Source organism: Pygocentrus nattereri, chromosome 26 (assembly GCF_015220715.1).
Source record: "Pygocentrus nattereri isolate fPygNat1 chromosome 26, fPygNat1.pri, whole genome shotgun sequence".
Classification (NCBI taxonomy): domain Eukaryota; kingdom Metazoa; phylum Chordata; class Actinopteri; order Characiformes; family Serrasalmidae; genus Pygocentrus; species Pygocentrus nattereri.
Window position 1 is genome coordinate 11,281,056 of NC_051236.1, and position 21,787 is coordinate 11,302,842.

The window sequence follows — 21,787 nt, forward strand, 5'->3', positions numbered from 1 at the left end:
TTTCTTTTTAATTTTGGCAACACTTTAACAGTTTCTTATGACATTAACAAATGAGGGCATAAGAGATCCCAAAGAAATATTGTATTAACTTACAAGAGTATTAAATGCTCAGGGGCTCTTTGAATCATTCAGGGTGTTTAATACATTTCAATGTGTGTTCTGAAAACAAAAAACAAAGCTTTTTTTTTATTGTTATTTACATTGTATGTAAATTGTCTTAAATGCGATTAGGTCACCAGTCTAGCTAACTTTGTCCTCGTAGCGTTTACTGGTGTCCATCCTTCACTCGCTGCTCTGTGTTCTGAATCCATGTTTTAAGGTGGCACAACATTAGAGGTTAGACTGCAAGCCTACTCCAATATCATATTTTACACAACTGACTGTTTCTGTTTAAATACAACTTTAATCTGAAATGATCAAAATCAAATCTCTGTTGATGAATTAGATTTGGATTAGCCAGGCAACATTAGAGATTTATGGAAGCCTTTACTAAGGGGGTCTGAGGGCATGTTCACCAAAATGTCTGTTCATTTACTTTTAGAATAGCAATAGGTGGAAAATTGATCAAGAATTATTGAATATATTTGAATAGTTGAATAGCTTACTATAGCAACAGGTACAAATCACACAAAGATATTAAAGTCAAGCAGTGCTGTCTCCTCTCTCTGCAGCTCCTAGATCTGTTATTCAATACAGAGATTATAGATTGGTACAGTCTCAGTTTGTGCAAACAGATAGTGATTTTATACTGTAGTTGCACTTATGTGTTTCCTAGTTTAGGTGGCATGTTCATAGTGATGTTTGAAGCCCCCCTAAAACTGGCCTAGCAACGCTCCTGCCAGTAGCTAATGTACTAAGAAGTAGCCCAATCCGTTAGGCCGCTGGTCTACAAGCAGGGACAGGCTGAGGCCTGGGTGCGTCGCATGATGATGAGGATTCCCCGCCATTTCTACTGGATCTGGACAAGCGGTGGAGGCATGGGCAGCTACTGGCCAGCGTGAAGGTTTTTCAGACTGTGGCCGAGAAGAGAAAGACAGTTGCAGTGGCTCACCAGAGACTGTGAATGACAGCATTGTCTAACTACACAGTTTGACTGTAAATAGTCAAACTGAAAAGGTGTATCAAAAGTTTGTGGATTTGGAGCGCTGGTGTTATGAACCAGACATTTGAAGCATTTAATGCCTATAAATGCCCATACTTTTTGTACTGGGGTGAAAGTGTAATGATTAGGCTTAAAAAAAAAGGGAGATACTTTAAAAAAAATAAATAAATAAACTATTTCATAACAAACTACATTTTGTTACATATGCACTGTATACTTTAGAAATTTTCAAAACATTTTAAAAGGAAAAATGTGAGGTTAAAAATGAAGTGTTGATGTTTGTTGCCTCACTGAGCGAACTGAACGGTCCTGATCTAAAAATCTATTAATATTGGCCCTTTTCCCCCATGAACTGCACTACAGTTCTCATTATGCCAATACAGTTATCATCAATGGCCAATTGGGGTCGTGGCAAAATGTTAAGTAAAAATAAAAAAAATGTAGCTGGCCCACAAATTTGTTGAGATTTTTTAATATGGCATTTTCAGTGATGGGGTTTGACATCCCTGTTGTAAATTGTTACACAGAAGGACACTGGATGCCCAACTTTTACTGGTCCTAGACATGAAAAATGGAAAGGCCATCAAAGACCTGCACTGTTTTCTACATAGAATAGGAGATTTTCAGCGTGCAGTGATTGGTGAATGGAGTACCGAGCAAGGTGCGTTAACCAGAGACGCAGAAGATACATTGCCCAGATGATATACTTTTTATATACTGGTTATGGAGAGATACTTGAGCCCTGTACATAAGTAGCATTATGAATTTTCTAGTGTGCAAGAGGTATTAAAATGAAATTAGTTGAATGTTTTGTGTACGTGTTGATGCCCCTGACAGATGAGCGTAGATTATAGGTTGCATCTGGCAGCCCTGTACCCATGCCAGAGTGACGAATCACTGCCTTTACTGTGTTTGACATCCATAAGACTGAACCTCAGTTTGATCCAGAGGCTGCAAACTTCACCACCCAGCTCTGCCTGTCACCCTTCACCTCTGTCTCGCCTACATTACAGACACTCATCCAGGTACTCACCTTTACTGTGTTTACAGGAAACACAGGATTTAAAGGTGTATGGAAAGCATATCTATATGTTAAGTAGAGCATTAAGAGGCTAAAATAAACTAGAATCATTACATCATCATTAACTTTCACTGACAAATATACTGACCACTTTTTTTTTACCAGCAGCTTAAAGCAGATTCCTAAAGCAACTTTTTCATAGCCCCTCCCCGTCCCTGACTCACAATCCATAGAACTCTAAATACTATACTAAAAATTATAATTATGCTTTTAGATGCAATCTGTTGTTAATAGAAAGGCCAAACACAAACTGCTATTTGCTGTGTCACAGGCTTGGTGTCTTGCTAGCAAAGCACCTGTAATCCCAGCTCAGCTCGTTTGCCTCGTGCCCCACCTATTAGAAATCGACATGAACCATGGACACATCAAGGCCCTACTCAACCTGCAGGCCAGGTTAGGAATTAAAAGGGCTTTTTTAAAGGGTTCAGTCCTGCTGTAAATGTGGCCCACAGCCTGTGCTTGTGCTGAGAGATACTGAAGCCATTAATAATGTAACAGCACATTTACTGGCAGGACGTTTCTTGCAGAAATGTAAAAATAATACACAATTTTATATAAGTGTAATATACAGTGCGAGTCAAAAGTCACAGGACACCTTTTTACTTTTTTTTTTATGCTATCTCAAGCCTCCACGATGTGGTGCTGAAAGTGGTGTGTGTTGCATATTTTCTCAGCATACACAATTTGTTTGAGATGACCCCAGAGCTAAAAGTCGATAACAAAATAAAAAATAAAATAAAACCTGTCCTGTGACTTTTGAATCACCCTGTTGTACACTTCAGCGAACAATTTGTGTGCTCTCTTTTATAGAACAACTGGAGCACAAGACCAGTGTTTCATAGACAGAGGCGATCTGATGAAAAATGATCTATGCCACACATAACTGCATAGAGCACACATATATTTACAACAGTACAAAGGGAATACAACAAGGGTGAGCAACATCTCCCACTCACTTCACAATTACAGTAATTACATATTGTAAATTAAAGAAACATGTCAATAAACAAAAAAAGAAACCATTTTTAAGAAAGTTAGACACTACATAAACAAGCTGAAAATTTCAAAATCCCCATAGCACTGATTAAGTATACAGTTCAATGTGTATTGTTGCTTTCAGTCTCATTAGATTCAGTGACAAATAAGGCTTTCAAAATAATATACAAAAATGTATTTAAAAATATGATTTTTATCTGCAAAAGTCTATTTAATGCATTGGAATTTGTTTCATAGCTTTTATAAAGGTAAAAATTGATTTTTGAACAGTATAATCAATTTTACCTCCCAGAAAAAGTCAGGTGCCGCAACTGCTCTTTAATTCACAATGAAAAATATGACATTTTTAATTTACAACTCTGAAAACGTGTGTAAACTAGTTTTTGTTCTTGGACTCAAGATTATACGTATTTTGTTTTTTCAGTAAAGTAAACATTTTATTTATATATAATATATATAAAATAGTACACATTCTTGGTTTTCCTGGGGTCACACCACCCACTGACAAACTTAACCAGCCTAACCATGACTGAGAAATAACAGTTTTTCAGTATGTCTGACTTTGGGTCTTCTTTATGCAGTGCCCTGTCCACTCTTTCTTAAAAGCATGGCCAAATAATCAGTCCTTTATTGTCAGTTGTACCATGTGACATTTGAGTAAAACAGAATTCATGAACAATAATGTCATCACTTATATTTTACATGTCCAAGATCTTGGGGTCACCAACTCCCAGAAACCAGTCTGCATGTGGAAAAAAGCAACAAAATGATTTAAAAACATTTGTAATGCAGCAAACTATGGTTATCAGAATGTGAAGGGTGTATGATGTGACATTTCCTCAAAGATTTATCTGCTCCTCCAGCCCCACCAAGTGGCCAAAGTAGTGTTATGTTTAACTGCTACTGCAGTTTAGGTCTATTTATAGCATTGTCTTCCTTCTGGGCCTCTGAATTTGCTCTGAGCTTTAAGTACATCTAACACCATCTGTCGGTTCAGTCATGGAGCTCACATCTGGGGCTTAGCTGGTCTTATAGAGTTAAAACATAATCCTGATCACACTTTAATCATCACAATTTTACTTACTACACCATCTATACTGCATGTGATGTAACATGACAATCTATCTTATGGCATGCTCTGAATGGTAGGTAGTGGCCTTACCCCAGTACGTGGACAGTGCACCTGGGCATACCACTCCAGGCAGTACAGGCACACCTGCACACCTTGACCGATGAACAAACACGTCCACATGATGATGTTCCATGCAGGGCCTTTGCGCTTGTCACTCAGAGTGAAGTTGAAGACCGCTGATTGAGTAAACACAACAACATATTTTTCTCTTTCGCATTTTATGAGAACATGTGTATATCCAGTATATCCAGTACCAATCAAATTTTACATGCGCCTGCAATCACTACAATATATTTTTTTCACTCTATTTAACATTGACCAGCACACATTTAGATCTCTCACAGTTGTAAAAAAGATTTTAAGAAAAACCTCCACATAAATCCACCAGGGGGGGTCCAAAGTTTTATAGAATTTCTCTCCCTGTTTGATGATGTAGATTATAAAGATGTTTTCTGCCATAGTGTAGGGGCACAAATTGGAGTAAAATACAGTGGGTTGCAAAAGTATTCATACCCCTTGAACTTTTCCATATTTTGTCACATTACAACCACAAACATAAATATATTTCACTGGAATTTAATGTGAAAGACCAACACAAAGTGGTATACAATTGTGAAGTGGAAAGAAAATTATACATGAATCAAAACATTTTTTACAAATAAAAAACTAATATGTGCGACGTGCAAAAGTATTCAGCCCCCCTGAGTCAATACTTTGTGGAGCCACCTTTTGCTGCAATTACAGCTGCAAGTCTTTTAGGGTATGTCTCCACCAGCTTTGCACATCTAGTGACTGAAATTCTTGCCCATTCCTCCTTGCAAAACAGCTCAAGCTCAGTCAGATTGGATGGAGAGCGTTTGTGAACAGCAGTTTTGAGATCTTGCCACAAATTCTCAATTGGGTTTAGGTCTGGACTCTGACTGGGCCATTCTAACACATGAATATTCTTTTTTTTAAACCACTCCATTGTAGCTCTGGCTTTATGTTTAGGGTCGTTGTCCTGCTGGAAGGTGAACCTCCGCCCCAGTCTCAAATCTTTTGCTGACTCCAACAGGTTTTCTTCCAAGATTGCCCTGTATTTGGCTCCATCCATCTTCCCATCAACTTTGACCAACTTCCCGGTCCCTGCTGAAGAGAAGCACCCCCAGAGCATGATGCTGCCACCACCATATTTGACAGTGGGGATGATGTTTTCAGAGTGATGTGCAGTGTTATTTCTCCGCCACGCATAGCGTTTTGCATTGTGGCCAAAAAGTTCTATTTTGGTCTCGTCTGACCAAAGCACCTTCTTCCACATGTTTTGCTGTGTCCTCAACATGGCTTCTGGCAAACTGCAAACGGGACTTCTTATGGTTTTCTTTTAACAATGGCTTTCTCCTTGCCACTCTTCCATAAAGACCACATTTGTGTAGTGCACGACTAATTGTTGTCCTGTGGACAGTTTCCCCCACCTGAGCTGTGGCTCTCTGCATTTCATCCAGAGTCACCATGGGCCTCTTGGCTGCCTCTCTGATCAGTGATCTCCTTGTTCGGCCTGTAAGTTTAGGTGGACGGCCTTGTCTTGGCAGGTTTACTGTGGTGCCATACTCTTTCCATTTCCGGATGATGGATTGAACAGTGCTCCGTGAGATGTTCAAAGCTTGGGAAATCTTTTTATAACCTAAGCCTGCTTTAAACTTCTCCAAAACCATATTCCTAACCTGTCTGGTGTGTTCTTTGGACTTCATGATGCTGTTTGCTCCCCAATATTCTCTTAACCAACATCTGAGGCCGTCACGGAGCAGCTGTATTTGTACTGAGATTAGATTACACACAGGTGGACCCTTTTGAGTCATTAGCAGTCATCAGGCAACTTCTGAATGCAATTGGTTGCACTCAGGGAAAAGGGGGCTGAATACTTTTGCACGTCGCACTTATTAGTTTTTTATTTGTAAAAAATGTTTTGATTCATGTATAATTTTCTTTCCACTTCACAATTGTATACCACTTTGTGTTGGTCTTTCACATTAAATTCCAGTGAAATATATTTATGTTTGTGGTTGTAATGTGACAAAATATGGAAAAGTTCAAGGGGTATGAATACTTTTGCAACCCACTGTATATCGTATTAACAAATTGAAATTTCATGAATAGCAGAAGAGGAAACTTGTAAAATTTGTAAAAACATATATATATACATATATATATATATATATATATATATATATATATATATTACATTGTATATATTATATATTATATATATATATATATATATATATATATATATATATATATATATATATATATATACACTGCTCAAAAAAATAAAGGGAACACTTAAACAACACAATATAACTCCAAGTAAATCAAACTTCTGTGAAATCAAACAATTAGCAAGACACACTCAATAAAGGAGTGGTTCTGCAGGTGGGGACCACAGACCAATTCTCAGTACCTGTGCTTTCTGGCTCATGTTTTGGTCACTTTTGAATGTTCCTGGTGCTTTCACACTCGTGGTAGCATGAGACAGACTCTACAACCCACACAAGTGGCTCAGGTAGTGCAGCTCATCCAGATGCGAGCTGTGGCAAGAAGGTTTGCTGTGTCTGTCAGCATAGTGTCCAGAGGCTGGAGGCACTACCAGGAGACTGGCCAGTACACCAGGAGACATGGAGGAGGCTGTAGGAGTGCTCACAGCCCAACACCGCGCAGGACGCTTGGCATTTGCCAAAGAACACCAGGATTGGCAAATTCGCCACTGCCGCCCTGAGCTCTTCACAGATGAAAGCAGGTTCACGCTGAGCACATGTGACAGACGTGACAGAGTCTGGAGATGCCGTGGAGAACGATCTGCTGCCTGCAACATCCTTCAGCATGACCGGTTTGGCAGTGGGTCAGTAATGGTGTGGGGTGGCATTTCTTTGGAGGGCCGCACAGCCCTCCATGTGCTCACCAGAGGTAGCCTGACTGCCATTAGGTACCGAGATGAGATCCTCAGACCCCTTGTGAGACCATATGCTGGTGCGGTTGGCCCTGGGTTCCTCCTAATGCAGGACAATGTTAGACCTCATGTGGCTGGAGTGTGTCAGCAGTTCCTGCAAGATGAAGGTATTGAAGCTATGGACTGGCCCGCTTGTTCCCCAGACTTGAATCCGATTGAGCACATCTGGGACATCATGTCTCGCTCCATCCACCAATGCCACGCTGCACCACAGACTGTCCAGGAGTTGGCGGATGCTTTAGTCCAGGTCTGGGAGGAGATCCCTCAGGAGACCATCCGCCACCTCATCAGGAGCATGCCCAGGCGTTGTAGGGAGGTCATACAGGCATGTGGAGGCCACACACAATACTGAGCCTCATTTTGACTTGTTTTAAGGACATTACATCAAAGTTGGATCAGCCTGTAGTGTGTTTTTCCACTTTAATTCTGTGTGTGACTCCAAATCCAGGCCTCCATTGGTTAATAAATTTGATTTCCAATTATTTTTGTGTGATTTTGTTGTCAGCACATTCAACTTTGTACAGAACAAAGTATTCAGTGAGAATATTTCATTCATTTAGGTCTAGGATGTGTTATTTGAGTGTTCCCTTTAATTTTTGAGCAGTGTGTGGGTATATATATATATATATATATATATATATATATATATATATATATATATATATATATATATATATCGCTGTTGTCTGGGGAAAGATTTGTATCTCCAAAATGGTAACTTTACAGGAGAAGGAAAAAAAACCTGCTGTACTTTTAATGTAAGTCAATGGAACGAGACTTTTCTCCAAGTCATTTTGGGCCATTTATTTTGGTCCATTCATCATGAATAAAGGACAACAGGCATTTTTAGATTATGTCAAAAACTGAAAAACAACAAAAATGGAGATACGAGGTTTTCTTCCAACAGCAGTGATGTGTGTGTGTGTGTGTTTATTAGATGGATAGATTTTTAGATAGATTAGGCTTGAAGAATTCAGCTCACATTCAAATATTTAAAAATAATTTTAGAATTATTTTAAATTTAGAACTAAATTTGTAGACTACAGTTACATTATTTATATTTATCAACAAATATCAAATATTTAAGCAAATGCCTTACTTTTTTTTTTTTAGATCAAAAACCTTCTAAAATCATGAAAAACAAGTTTGGTCTGGTGTGTCCAAACTTTTGACCAGTATTTTATGCTGCTGAAATTCTAAAACACAAAAAAAAAAGAATAAAAAGATACAAGGCTGGCACAGTGATGGAGCTCATAGCATTAAAGGGGAAATCCATCAGTTTTTCAAAATATCTGTAAAATGAACTCATTACGACATAAACAAAGTCATTCAGAGTGGATTGATGTGAAATGCACTATTCTACAGAAACATACAGAATTGTTTATAACAGAATTGTTCATAACAGTGGTGATATGAACCAGACATCTGATAAGTTTTTAAAAAGTTCTAAAAGCTCCCTCGTAATCTATTACACAAAATGGTTATCGATGCGCTGCCTGATATCACAGATCTTGATTTACAATTGTTTTGCGAAGGTTCTGGCATGAAATGTAATGAGTTAAATCCATTCATGGCAGAAAGGTCAATGCAGGATGTTTAAAGGCAAAATGGTCTCCAACTGAGTCGATAAGTTGCCCTATAATGAACCATCTCACATCAAGCCACTCTAAATTACTTTTTTACATCTTACCAAATGACCTATGCAGAAATTTTGAAAAATCATTGGGATCTCCCTTTCACAAGTGCTTTCTTTGTGAACAGATTATTGCATGTCTTACCTCCGATCACTGCAAAAAGACAAAACATCACAGGGTAGAAGAAGCCGAAGCCCATGGTGAAAGTATACTCGTGAACAACAGCTGAAACTGCAAACACGGACAGAGTGGCCACTGGACGGAGACGGTGACCTGATAGCTGAGGAGGAGATTATGGAAAGGTCAGAGGTCAAATCTACAGGTACTACAGTTTTGCAGACCCTGCCCTTTGTGCATTTTTGTACTTTGCCTGCTTTAACCCATCTGAGCCAGCACAAAGAGCTTGCTAAATAGTTACTGAGGTGATCAGGTGTGCTAGATGAAGGAAAGTCAAAAATATGCAGAACATGGGGCCCCTAGGACTGGAAACACTGCTGCAGGGACAATGAATTCTAATGTGAATAAAGTTCAGCAACTTACCCAGAGGAAATCTCGGTAGGCGTAATAATAAAGCCAGTCATGCACCACAATGTTCCAGGTACGGTAGTAGTTAGCAAAAGAGGTAGAATTCCACCAGTCCTAATCATAGGGAAGGGGTACAATAGTGGTGGTTAGGCCTGTAATTACACTGCATGTATTTAGAGTAAGTAAAGAGTGAGGACACTCACTTTGTAGAACATCCGGTCAGCAAAGCGCAGCATCTCTGCAAAGGCATTGAGCCAGCAGTGCAGAAACGCAAAGAAGCCCAGTAACAGCATCAGCATTCCTGGCAGAGGAACACAACACATACAGCTGCTTTAGATAAGCCCATAACATTCTGAGTACAGCACTATAAAGAACAGCTGTTAATGAGGAACCATGGCTCTTTGGCTTAGTATTATTCTGTAAGTTTTACAGAACTTTGAGCTGGTACCCACCCACCCAATATTAAACATCACCCACCCGCCTACCCACCCAATACTAAACAGTCCTATCTCATCTCTCCAAGTACATAAACAGCCCCAGTACATCTATGGAGATTAGATTAAAAACCACTGTGCTACTGTGCATCTGTACTGAATAAATGAAAAGTGGCTGCATTCTAAGAAGAACATTTTTTTGAGAGGTCCTTTATTTTGAGTGGTCCTTTTTAGATGAAATAAACTCTCAGTGGACTCTCAGTAACATGTCAAAAAAACAGGAGGGTTACGATTAGGTTTTGGGCTAAGGTTAGGGTTAGGACTAGGGGCAGGGTTATTATTAGGTTTTGGGTTGAGGTTAAGGTTAGGATTATGTTTTGGGTAAGGTTATGTTTGGCATAATGCAAGTAAAATTTTAACAACACATCTACTTAATGTAAGCAATGAATCAACAGAACAGCTACAAGATATTTACTTCAGTGTATTCAGATTTTTCACTACCACTACTTCACTGATGTTGTTGATATATTACTGTTTATCTGTTAAGACTTTAATTATATTTATTAATCACCTACAAAGGACCACTCCAAAATAAAGTGTTACCAAAAAGTCAGTAGAGATTTAAGCTTACTGGTGAGGTCTGTATTATTTATTATTTATGTGTAGCATTCACCTATGACTAGCATTTAATGTTATTTGTAATGTTGTGCAGCATTACAGGGCAGCATTGCATCTGCCAGTTTGTTGTGTATTCTTTCTTAAATATTCTCTTATGACAATACCCAGCAGGCATCACACACAAACTTCACAAACATTAGGACTTCACCCCCACAGCGATAAAGAAATGGTGGTAGCGTAGCCACGGAGGCTGATAAATACAGATTCCTGGAGCAAAGCCAGCAAACAATCCAAACAGCCCAGCTCCAAAACATCAACTCCGAGGTGCTTGTAATTCTTTGAAGTTTCCTTCCACCTTCAACATATATCATCATCAGATTTTCTTGGTCATTAAACTGGAGAATCTCGCTCTACAGACTGTTGTGGCTCTACTGAAGGAAGCAAGTAATCATGTGTGTCTCTGTGTTGCCTAGTATGTTAACAAAATGTGTGGTATGTACCTGGTAAGGTGGCGTGGAATATAGCCAGGATCAGAGTGCGTGTACTGAATGGCCTGTTGCTCTCATTCATAAGCACAGGGATACACAGACGCACCAAGATGAAGTACAGGTAAAACAGACTGCCCAAAATCTACAACATAAGGTCTGAATAAATCATGTCAGCAAAGTGAGTACATTTAACAGTAGCAAGAAAATCAGTCAGTCATACCTTTGCAAAGTTCCTCCACACATAGTTCCATCTTATGTAGGGGTTTCTATTAAAGAGAGGCAAAAAATACAACACATATTTAGCATGTTCCCTTTTCATTTCATAATGCCAGTGGTCTTTGAATCAGTCAGTAGGTGTGGGCTAATGTATTACAGAGTGAGGCACATTTACCGAGGGTATGTCTCCCTGTAAATCAGAGTTGGGCAAAACAAGAAGTACAGGTAGCTGGAAAGAGTAGGGAATCTGCAAGCTTCACCTGGAACAAACACCATTCAGAGTCAAATCTCACAGGAACACTGGGATCCTGGCTCTGTATTTCTAAAGAACTGGTTCAAATAGGAGGGACGGGTCTAGGATGACCAAGTGAGTAACCTTGCTGGAATTACCTTTTACTGGTTTGGCTCTGAGTACGGCCGCAACTGTTTCCCGGATAAAGGAGTAGCTCTTCATTAGGAATCGGATCTGTTAAAAACAAGACCAGGTTGTATAGTGTTGTAAGTAATACTGCTGTACTCCATGAAACAGACTTTGATTTCCCCCACTTAGACAAGCAATCCATACTAGATGTCATTAAGAGTCCTTGGGCTTGGTGCCTAACACTATGTCTACCTACCTCAGTACCATTGTTAAACTATAAGTCACTGTGGCTAAGAGGGACATGTTTTGAGTATGACAAATGTCCCTAAAGCCTATCACTATGCTTCATTTTCATAAGACCAGAACAACAGTTTCATCTGGACTAAAAGCACTAATAAATGGACACATGCTACAATTCAACAAACTATGTCTGTGGATTCTGTTGAAAATTAATTACTACGTGATTGTCTCTCAAAATGATCTACAAGCCACAAACCTGACCTACGCTTCCTTACTTTTTGATCACTTCCTTGACATTGGCCATAGTGGAACAATTAAATCTCAGTCACATTGAATTACAATGTGGTTCTTTTTTCCAGTAAATTTCCTAAGTTGCAAAAAAAATATGATGGTCATCAAAACTTATTTTCCTTTAAAAAATATCTTTGACATGATCATTTTAATCTGATTTTTCTCTCTGATGTTTTGCTTGTGTTAATGTACAAAGCTGAATTTTTTGTTGAACTTTGCTTCAAATCCAGTTTCCCTGCATCCCCTTCACCTTTATGAGCACTCAAAAAGGGAATTTAATCAAGAGAAATCCTTTATAGTACCATCCTCTGATAATACCATCTTCTCCACTATGCACTCCTGCTTTCATTTGGCCATTTCCTTGTTGTTATTTCCACGTTTGATGAGAGATGCATTATTCATGTGGCTGCACTGTTACATCTGGTTAAATAAGCTTGTGTTATCTGGGTGTGGAGTGAGTAACATGGAATTGGAATGTTCTACTTTTGTGTTGAGGGGAGAAAAAGACTTTGGACCAGCAGTAAGTGGAGGACGCTAGACAAAGTGATCCCTGAGCACAATGCAAGGAAGCTTGTGAGTCTCACTGGTTACTCATTGATATGAGTCGTAGTTCCAGACTAAACAGTGAGACGGTCAGGATGAATAAATGTCAGCTAAGTTTTAAATAGCATTTATTTTAGTTTTGACTCACATTTGTGACAAAATCTTTGGAGTAACACTGTGATAAACATTCCATTGTAAAGTCATGTGTTTAAACAGGAAAGTAAATCTGAAGAGAATGGTAAAATTCCTATGTCTTTAAGTGTCTTTGTACTGTAATTTAGCATGACTGGTTATTTACTTCAGTTTTGGCCAAAATAATTAAACAGCACTTCAGTTAAACACATGTGCCCAGTTAATACCTAAAATCTGGCATTTTAAAGTTATAGCCACTTTGAAATAAGATTACCATGTTTTAAAATGTATTATTTATCCATCAGTCAGCATTAAACCTGCCATTTGACAGCTATCAAATATTTGCTAGTAGGTTGCTACCATTTTACCCTGCACAGGATGTTGTATTGGTCATAAATGATCATTTGGCCTACAGTAATACATGGAATTACCAGACTAAGGTCCACACAAAATTATTTAACTTGACATTTTCATCATGTTATCTGCCATCATCTTCATGATTGTTACACAGCTTGATATAATGCTCCTAGGCTGTAATGTACACTGGATGCAATAGTAATCTTAGGGTTTGACTGACATCTTTGTTAGGACAACATTCCAAGTGTGGCCAGTTGTTATAACATTCCTTTACTGGATTATTGCTTGCCCACTCTCTACATCATTAGATCATTGCTGAGTAATAAGACGTCCCACTGGTGGTTAAAAGGCAGTAACTTATTAACAAGCATGTGATGAAGCTGACGAATAACTGGAGAAGATAAGGTAAGATAAGGACTGGTGACTTATCCTGTTTTATCTTTTTTGCCTTTTCTCCATCAGTCAGCATTTTCTGTGGTTTAACAGTTAAGGTTAATGTGGACTATTTGACCAGCAGCAGGTCACCGTTACCCTTTTTAACTATGTGTTATAACTAATCTATAATTTCAAGGTGTTTATGATAAGAAATAAGAATTATTCATTCTAAACTAATCATAGATTAAATAAATAATTTACACCATTCATGAACCCTTTAAGAGGGCAGTCATATTGTGAAGTGGTTCATAATTTGGTTAAATTATCCTGGAACTATGATGTTGCCCAAAATGATATACCAATTCTTAAGTGTGTACTTAGATGTTAAAGGGCCCAATTCATGGAAAACCAATCGGCTGTTTTTTAAATAATAGAATTTGATGTGGTATGTAAATGTCAAAATTTCAAAACATACTGGTCACTCTCCAGACAATTCAGTCCATATATGGAAACTAAGTGCCAAAACAACCTGTCTGCATTGTGTCTGTGGTGTCATGAAAAACCAAATATTTACAGATATTCATCTATTCAGCTTAAAGTAGTTATAAGAAGTGTTTGAGCCTTAAAATCTTCCTGAATGAAGCACAACACAGGGCAGCCAATCAGAGCAGAGGCCATTTACATATCTAAATTTTAAAGGCATAAAGGTAACTAAGCAGCCTGTTTAATTCTAAAAGATAAAAAGTTTGGAAAATGGTCATGTAACAAGGACTTATGACTATTTTTGCTGTACAAAACTACAAAGATATTATAAGTGGACCACAGATGCAAAGATAAAATGCAAGAAAAATAACAGTAAAAGTAAATGTCACCCAACAAAAAAACATTCTACAATTTATTGTATGTTAGTGTAAGAAGACATTTATTCTAAGAAATTTTGGATTTCTGATTCTGATTTCTTGTCAAATGTTTAAAAATAAAAAAATATTTAATTTGTTGTAACAGCAGTGATATGGGACTTTAATTGTGACTAAATACACTTGTTCTTGCTTTTTTTGCAACTTGACAGTACCTGCTCTAGGACGACGATGAAACGTGATGCTGGGGGCAGCTGGTAGTGCAGGACCACGTACACAGGGAAATAACCCAAAATGCCCATCTGAGCCACCAACAGGGTCACAGCTGTGGCCACTGACACTGACATCTTCCACTGGCAATGATGGTACAGGTCTGCCCACTGACTAAGAACATGGTACGGTCCAAGCAAGCTGTAGCTGAACATGATGAGCCAGGCCCATATGACAGTTCCCAACTGGCCAAAGGCATAGAAGAACAAGTCGAAATCTAGAACCAGTCTGAGATTAGGACACAAGAAGCAGTTAGACTTGTATACTTTGTAGTACAGCTGCCAAAGTTTCTAAAAAAAAAAGAGGAAGTTTATTGCAAATGAGTTTAGAGGTAGTACAACAGGTATGACACCCACCTTCCCTGGTCAATGTAATCCACTGCCAGAGTGCTGATGATGAAGAGGAAGAGAGCTGCGATAAACATGTGATAGATGGTCCTGATGTGACTGATCTCAAACAGTTCACTACAGTGAGAAAGAGAAATTGCAGAATTCATAATTTTATATATGAGTTCTTGTATTACTAATATACAGTATTTCATATTCATATTTTATTCCAACTTACTCAAGTATGGACTGTCTGACCACAAATACCTTCCCATCCTCCATTCTATGTCTGAAATTATAATTGTTCATTCATCATTTTTTAACTCTATTATACTGCATCGACATGGTTCTTTTACAATTGTGTACAGCATTTTGTTACTCAGTTTGGTCATTCTCACCTCCTAGCTTTCTCATCAGTGTGTGAGTGTGTATTCCCAACTGCATCTGAGTGTGTGCTTTGGGAGAGGGACTTCAGTGAGTCTGTTAGTGCTTTGTCCAATATCTCGCTCATCTGAACCTTCACTAGTTCAATGACCTCTGCCTTTATCCTCTGATTAGAGAACAGTAAAACACCATCATGTATTTGCCAGGACATTAACTGTTTCTTAAAGCAATGAATCATAACCTGTTATGCTCATTAACTTTGAATACTTACAAAGAATTCTTCAAGGCTAAAACAGAACATCTTTCTTACCTCCACATGTCTTGCCCATTGCACCATGTCTTCTGAATGAAATTCTGTGTGACTGGAATCTGCAAATGTGAAAATTATCATCCATTTACATGCTTTTCTTTTTGTGAGTTCAGATCCTCTCTTCAACATATGGTTGTAGAATGAGAAGAGACTGTAGAGCTGTAGAGAGGGAATTCTGAAAACTTGGGCTGGAGTTCTGGATGGGTGCCTTCTCCTCTAGGCTAGTAGGCTGACTAGAGACTGTCTTTCATTTGTTATATATTAATTTACAGTCAAAACAGCCATTAAGGACAAGTTAATTGTTCTTTCTGGGAAGATAATCCACTTGCATAAGGAAGGAGAAAGAGAAAAATAAGTAAAAAAAAGGAGTTTCCAAAACTAGAATTAAAAAAAATAATAATTCAAAGATACAGAGAAAATGGGACGCCTAACAGCTGTGCACGACATGGTAGACCAACAAAATTGTCACTGTCAGATAAACAGCACTTCAGATAAAAGCAGATAAAAGCTTTCATCTTTGATAAAGAGGAGAAAATCAAGCTCCACTCTGTCTTCAGATCTGAAAAAAATCACAGGTGTTTCTCTCCATTTTTCCATGCTGAGAAGATAACTCAGCACTATGGGTCTGAAAGGATGTGTACCTGTCAAGAAGCCATTACTGGGAAAAGGAAATAGGCCAAAAAATGAACATTTGCGAATCAAACAAAAAGGTGCTAGTGTTCTCAGAGAGATGGACTGACCACCCCCCCCCCCCCCCCCCCCCTCCCAGACCCCCAGACCACAACATCACTTAATTTGTTTGGGATTACTTGGATTGTGAGAAGCAGAAAGTGCAACTAACTTCTAAGACTGAACTTTGAAGGTGAGAAAAAGTATCCCTGCATATGTTGAGTTTACCTAAAACAGTTGGGAAACTGGTTGCCTCACTTTACTAAGTAAATTAACATATTCATTTCAAGTTAGGTCTAAAAATTCTTTGGGTAAAATCAATTCGGTCTACAATAAATAAACTTGCTTAGTAAAGCAAACTGTTTCCATTTACAGTGTGCAGAATTCTTTAGAAAACAGAAAAAAAGTCTCATGAAAAGAAGTGAAACTGTAAAAAAAGACAAAGTGCCACAAAATACTGAAAAAGTTGATATTATATTCAGTTGTTGAGGCTTCTGTGAAATTTTCTGTTAAATATGTTTTCTGTTTTTGACACTGAAAAGTGAACTTATATTTAATGGCTGTTTAGACTGGACAGTAAACAAAAGAAGGGTCTTGGACTTTTACAATGAATTGCATTTTAGTAGTTTTACACACACACACACACACACACACACACACACACATGCACACACTGTAATGTTTAGGCATAGATTCTCATGTTATGCAATATTTACTAAAGAGTTAATTCAGTGCTTGAAGTGCAGATGTTACAGCACTTCATGGTCATTACAGGGTAATTTTATCTTAAAGAGATATTTTTGACTGGAACTACTTGAAGTGGACAGTTTAGAACTATCTGAAATAGACACTACACTAAAACACATCAAAGATGTTCAATACGCACCATGTCTGGTAGAGCCATTCTCTGTGGGAGACGGCCTGCTAAAGGATGTCTTGCCAAGGTTGCGATGCACTGCACTGCTGCCTGTGTTGTTGGTTGCCATGGTTACTATGCTTTCAGGACTATTAGGTTATAATTTATGAATCCTGATTTGATGTCTGTGGTAGAAAGGAGAAAACATTAGATGTAAATGCAAATGATTCTTCATTACTGTCATAGAGAAAAGCGTAGAATAGAATAGAATTGAATAGAATAGAATAGAATAGAACTTGCTGTGATGGACTGGCAACCTGTCCAGGGTGTATCCTGCCTTCTGCCCGATTTCTGCTGGGATAGGCTCCTGTACCCCCCCGCGACCCTGAAGGAGAAGTGGCTTAGAACATGGATGGATGGATGGATGGATGGATGGATGGATGGATGAATGGATGGATGGATGGATGGATGAATGGATGGAGAATAGAACTTAGGTGCTAGTAACTGGTTACACTTACATACATTTTCAAATTTGATTTTCAAATGATGATACCTTTAACTCTTGATGTTTTTCTGAGTAATGTACATCTGTGTTTTAATCATTAACTTTTAGTCACTGATTTATTTTCCATGTTGAATTTCATTATGTGTAAGTTGGTGATGTCATTTGTACTGCTTTGCGATTGGTCACCAACTCTGACTTTGCACATTTGGCATTGCTCACACCTCTGACAATGAGCATGCTTGGTATTCTTTTAATAACATTGCCAAAGATAATGGCATCAGGTATACCTTATGGTGTCCATAAAATAGTATAGATCGCGTCCATCAACAGAAAAACAGGGTCTAACAAATGTTTGTACTTTTTTGTGCTAAGATACTTTTACACTTTCTTGACTCATTAATTCACAGAAGTACCTGTATTTTTAATTCAGTATGGGCTGAGGCTACTCCACTTTTGTTGCCAAAGTAGGATAACAGTGAAAAACATAAATATTTAGCTCCTCCATACTGGACATCTGCAAAGTCAGTTTGACCTCTAGTTACCCCTGATGTTTTTCAGAGGTATAACCCTCAATCTCCCACAACAAGGATTAACTTGTCCTGAAGGGAGTTCACTGCTTTATCCCAGATAACATACAGATAGGTAAAAATGGATGTCTGCCTGAGAGAGTACACAGTATTGACAAACAGATAGAGAGAGGTCACTGTCGGACAGTAACATGTTACTCCCCAAGGCTGTGGTGCTGAGTCTTGGTGTGCATGGCTGACTCATATTGAAGAAGAACTAATGATTCATATTTAACATGTACTTTTTATCTTCCAAGATAATAATGAAGAACTTTTGCTTGTTTAAAATGTATTATAAAGGACACAGAAATGCTTTCCACAGGTTTGGGATGTGTTTGTCTATCTGTATCTTTCTATGATTTAATACTGGAAAGCTAATATAACTTGGCTAAATGTTGCGGTTGTAATGTTTGATGTCATGGACATTTTTTATGGCATGTAAGGCCTGCACTAAAAGTGATGAATGGGTTGGAGAGTAGTAGAGTATAAGCACCTCATTACTATTTTAAAGTACTATTCAAAATGAACTTTTGGAAACATTTAATCAACTGATTATAATAAAAATAAATGTATCCTACATTTGATTCCACTACATTATAAAATATTTAACATCATCTTAGTTCACTGTCCTTAGACAAAGCATGTTTAAAGTGTAAATGACCTATGAAAACACTGATGATTAGCTTTCAAATATCTGCTGTAAATTCACTTCAGATTTGAACAAATTAAAAATTCTGTCAAATTATGAATGCTTCTATTTAAGTTAAATATTTGCGTATTTACTGAGATAATTATAATTCTATTCTGATTCTGCATTTTGCCTGATGTCTCATTAATGATCTAGTTTCTAGTCAAATGATTGGCATCATGTCAAATTGGCAAAAAAAAGGAGAAAACATCATCACAACAAAACAGATTTACAGAATGTCTCTGTAAATCACTGAATAAACTAACAACTTTCCATAAATGTGAATTAACTATTTATTTTCATCCTGTTAAGTTTTTATATATTTATAAGAAAGTGTAAATTCGCACTGATATGTAAATAAAGCATTTTAACTGTGACCATAAAATTCCTTTAATGGTAGTGACATAATTTATAAAGTCAGGCATGCTGCATTTGCCTTCTCAATCAGCATTTATGACAGCACATCATGCAGTGTGTGGATTCCACCTTGTTGCACAGTCTGACTAAGCATTCTTCAATTAGAAATAAAATATATTAGGATGTTTTTCAGTGCTAATTTAGCAGAGAGCTGAGAAAATTACAAGAAAACATACACTATGTGGACAAAAGTATTGGGACACACCCCTTAATCATTAAAATCAATGGGCATGAGTTTCCATGGCTGAGCAGCTGCATGTAAGCCTTAAATCACCAAGCACAATGCCAAGTGTCTGATGGGGTGGTGTAAGGCACGCCACCACTAGACTCTGGAGCAGTGGAAACGTATTCTGTAAAGTACCAAATCCTGCTTTTCTATCTGCCCATCTAATGGTCGAGTCTGCATTTGGCGAATGCCAGGAGAACGTTACCTGCTTGACTGTACTGTGCCAACTGTAAAGTTTGGTGGAGGAGGGATAATAAATGGGGTTGTTTTTCAGGGGTTTACCATAGACCCCTTAGTTCTGGTAAACGGAAATCTTAATGCTTCAGCAGACCAAGACATTTTGGACAATTGTATGCTTCCAACAGTTTGGGGAAGGCCCTTTTCTGTTCCAGCATGACTGTGCCCCAGCGCAAAAAGCAAGGTCCAAAGCAAGTCATGTATGTACTGACTTGTTTTGGAGTTCTGCTCAAAATGATCTAAAATTGTCATTACCAAAATAGAAAATTTCCGAATGTTTTGGTAGGTTTATGATTGTTTTGTTAGTGACTTATTTTGAGTCACTCAAAGCAAAATGATTGTAGTTTAACATCCAACTCTATTACAAGTTACAATGTTTTAAACTCGAACTTTGAACCTGAGTTTGAACCAGTTTAGTATAATGATCCACATAATTTGCTCATATGCCTACAACTTTTGCACAGTGCTGTTTATAATTTTGTCCCTGAAAACAATAAAGCCTTTTACTTTTTACCTAATTATGTTTATTTGTATTTAATCTTATGTAGTGGTTTGTAGTGGTTTTACAGGTGATAACACACTCACTTTATATTATAGTAAATAAGAGCATATTCATAATTAATGATTATTATTGTACATATTAATCATATAATTAAAATATTGTGTCTATACTTTATCTTTTTGTCTCTTTTTTGAGACAGAGTATATTCTCGCAGAAAGCCATTCATTATATCAAGCATATTTTATGGTTATAAATATTTGATTAAATCAAAAGACAAAAAATAATTTTATCTTTGTCTCAGCTTAGATTTTTTTAGATAAAATATTGGACATCAGTATTCAGTCAGTTAGTCGAGTAGTTGTAGCTCATTTCACCTGATAGTGTAAACACAGAACATCACTTCTCACTCAGAGAAGAAAACTCCAAACTCAGTTCTAGTGATGTGATAAAGTCTTTAGATTACACCACAGTCATGCTCACGTCGACTCACTGCTAGCTAATTTAGAAAGGTAAATCTTCAAAGGCAGAAAAAACAAGGTTGTAACAAGTGTCCTATTAAATCGTCCCATATAGGCCTGAAGTTTCTTCCTGAACTCACCTTTCACAAACACCTCCTCTGAGAATCAGACCCTCCACATTGTTCCTTCTGAGGACCAGGATCGACCATATGTGTTCTGTCCGGAGTCTGCCAGCTGCATGTGAGTGTGTGTTTAAGACCTCTGTCCTGCGTTACCTCTGGCCGACTTTGCCCTGCTTTCTGTGTTCCTGCTGCGCTCCATGGCTCAACCATCATCCCTTCTCCAGCCACGGGTTAAACATGTGCCCCTTATTGATCTGTTTGGCCACCAGCCCCCCTTTTACTGATCTTTATCACATCTGAACCTCAGTTTTCTAGGTCAGAGAAAGACCTCTCGTCTCTCTTTCTTACTCAGTCTGTCTCTTGTTTTCTCAGAATTAACATCTAGATTGTTGATGATATCAGGGTTTGATTGCATTATCTATCACTATCTGCATTTGGAGTGACGGGTACAGGTGCCTCCTATGAATGTGAACTTTGTTAAGAGCCTTATCTACTTTAAAAGAGCACAGTATGACATCTGAGTGGATTGTATTTGTTTGGTTTTGGGCCAAACTCTCTCTGTTACTGATGCGTTTGGACTTTAGTGCCATTGACTGTATTCTTATGGTAACTTTAATTGCCCTTTATCTCTGTATGGCTCTTGGTCTGTGTGACCCAATTACATTTTCTACTGTCATCTCTCTTTTCTTTCCTTCCTCCACACTCTTAGCAAAAAGGGCTTTATACAGTATTCAAAAATATTTTTTGACTTGTAACAATAGTGGTATTATTTTTGGTGCTATATAGCACAATTTTTAAAAAGGTCTTTAAAGTAACATAATATTATACAACAGGTTATCAGTGACAGAGAAGAATCATTCAACTATGCAAAGAACCATTTATGCAC

The 21,787-nt window shown here is 37.9% G+C and overlaps 1 protein-coding gene across 2 annotated transcripts; it reads right to left on the reverse strand.

The window, feature by feature from the left end:
• Positions 1-66: 66 nt before the first annotated feature.
• soat2 (sterol O-acyltransferase 2) lies at positions 67-21,262 on the reverse strand. 2 transcript variants are annotated; one of them, XM_037534865.1, is made up of 17 exons: positions 20,920-21,262; positions 17,498-17,565; positions 17,211-17,365; positions 15,656-15,714; positions 15,360-15,511; positions 15,200-15,250; positions 14,992-15,099; positions 14,581-14,863; positions 11,600-11,675; positions 11,385-11,469; positions 11,214-11,259; positions 11,006-11,135; positions 9,657-9,754; positions 9,469-9,567; positions 9,073-9,208; positions 4,342-4,487; positions 67-3,921 (listed from the first exon to the last, which is right to left on the reverse strand). In XM_037534865.1, the coding sequence occupies exons 3-17, from the start codon at positions 17,308-17,310 to the stop codon at positions 3,871-3,873; spliced, it is 1,620 nt and encodes a 539-aa protein (XP_037390762.1). In that variant the 5' UTR covers positions 17,311-17,365; positions 17,498-17,565; positions 20,920-21,262; the 3' UTR covers positions 67-3,870. The 2 variants fall into 2 exon arrangements, with proteins under 2 accessions (XP_037390762.1, XP_037390761.1); XM_037534864.1 differs by having other exon boundaries at positions 3,068-3,921; positions 17,481-17,565.
• Between the last annotated feature and the right edge of the window lie 525 nt (positions 21,263-21,787).

Excerpts from the sequence above, each read along its gene's own strand:
- soat2 (XM_037534865.1), bottom strand. The coding sequence starts at position 17,310 with ATGGCAACCAACAACACAGGCAGCAGTGCAGTGCATCGCAACCTTGGC. Across the intron at positions 9,568-9,656 it reads CTGACCGGATGTTCTACAAA|GACTGGTGGAATTCTACCTC; the intron begins GTGAGTGTCCTC and ends CCCTATGATTAG. Across the intron at positions 3,922-4,341 it reads TGCACTGTCCACGTACTGGG|ACTGGTTTCTGGGAGTTGGT; the intron begins GTAAGGCCACTA and ends TTCCACATGCAG.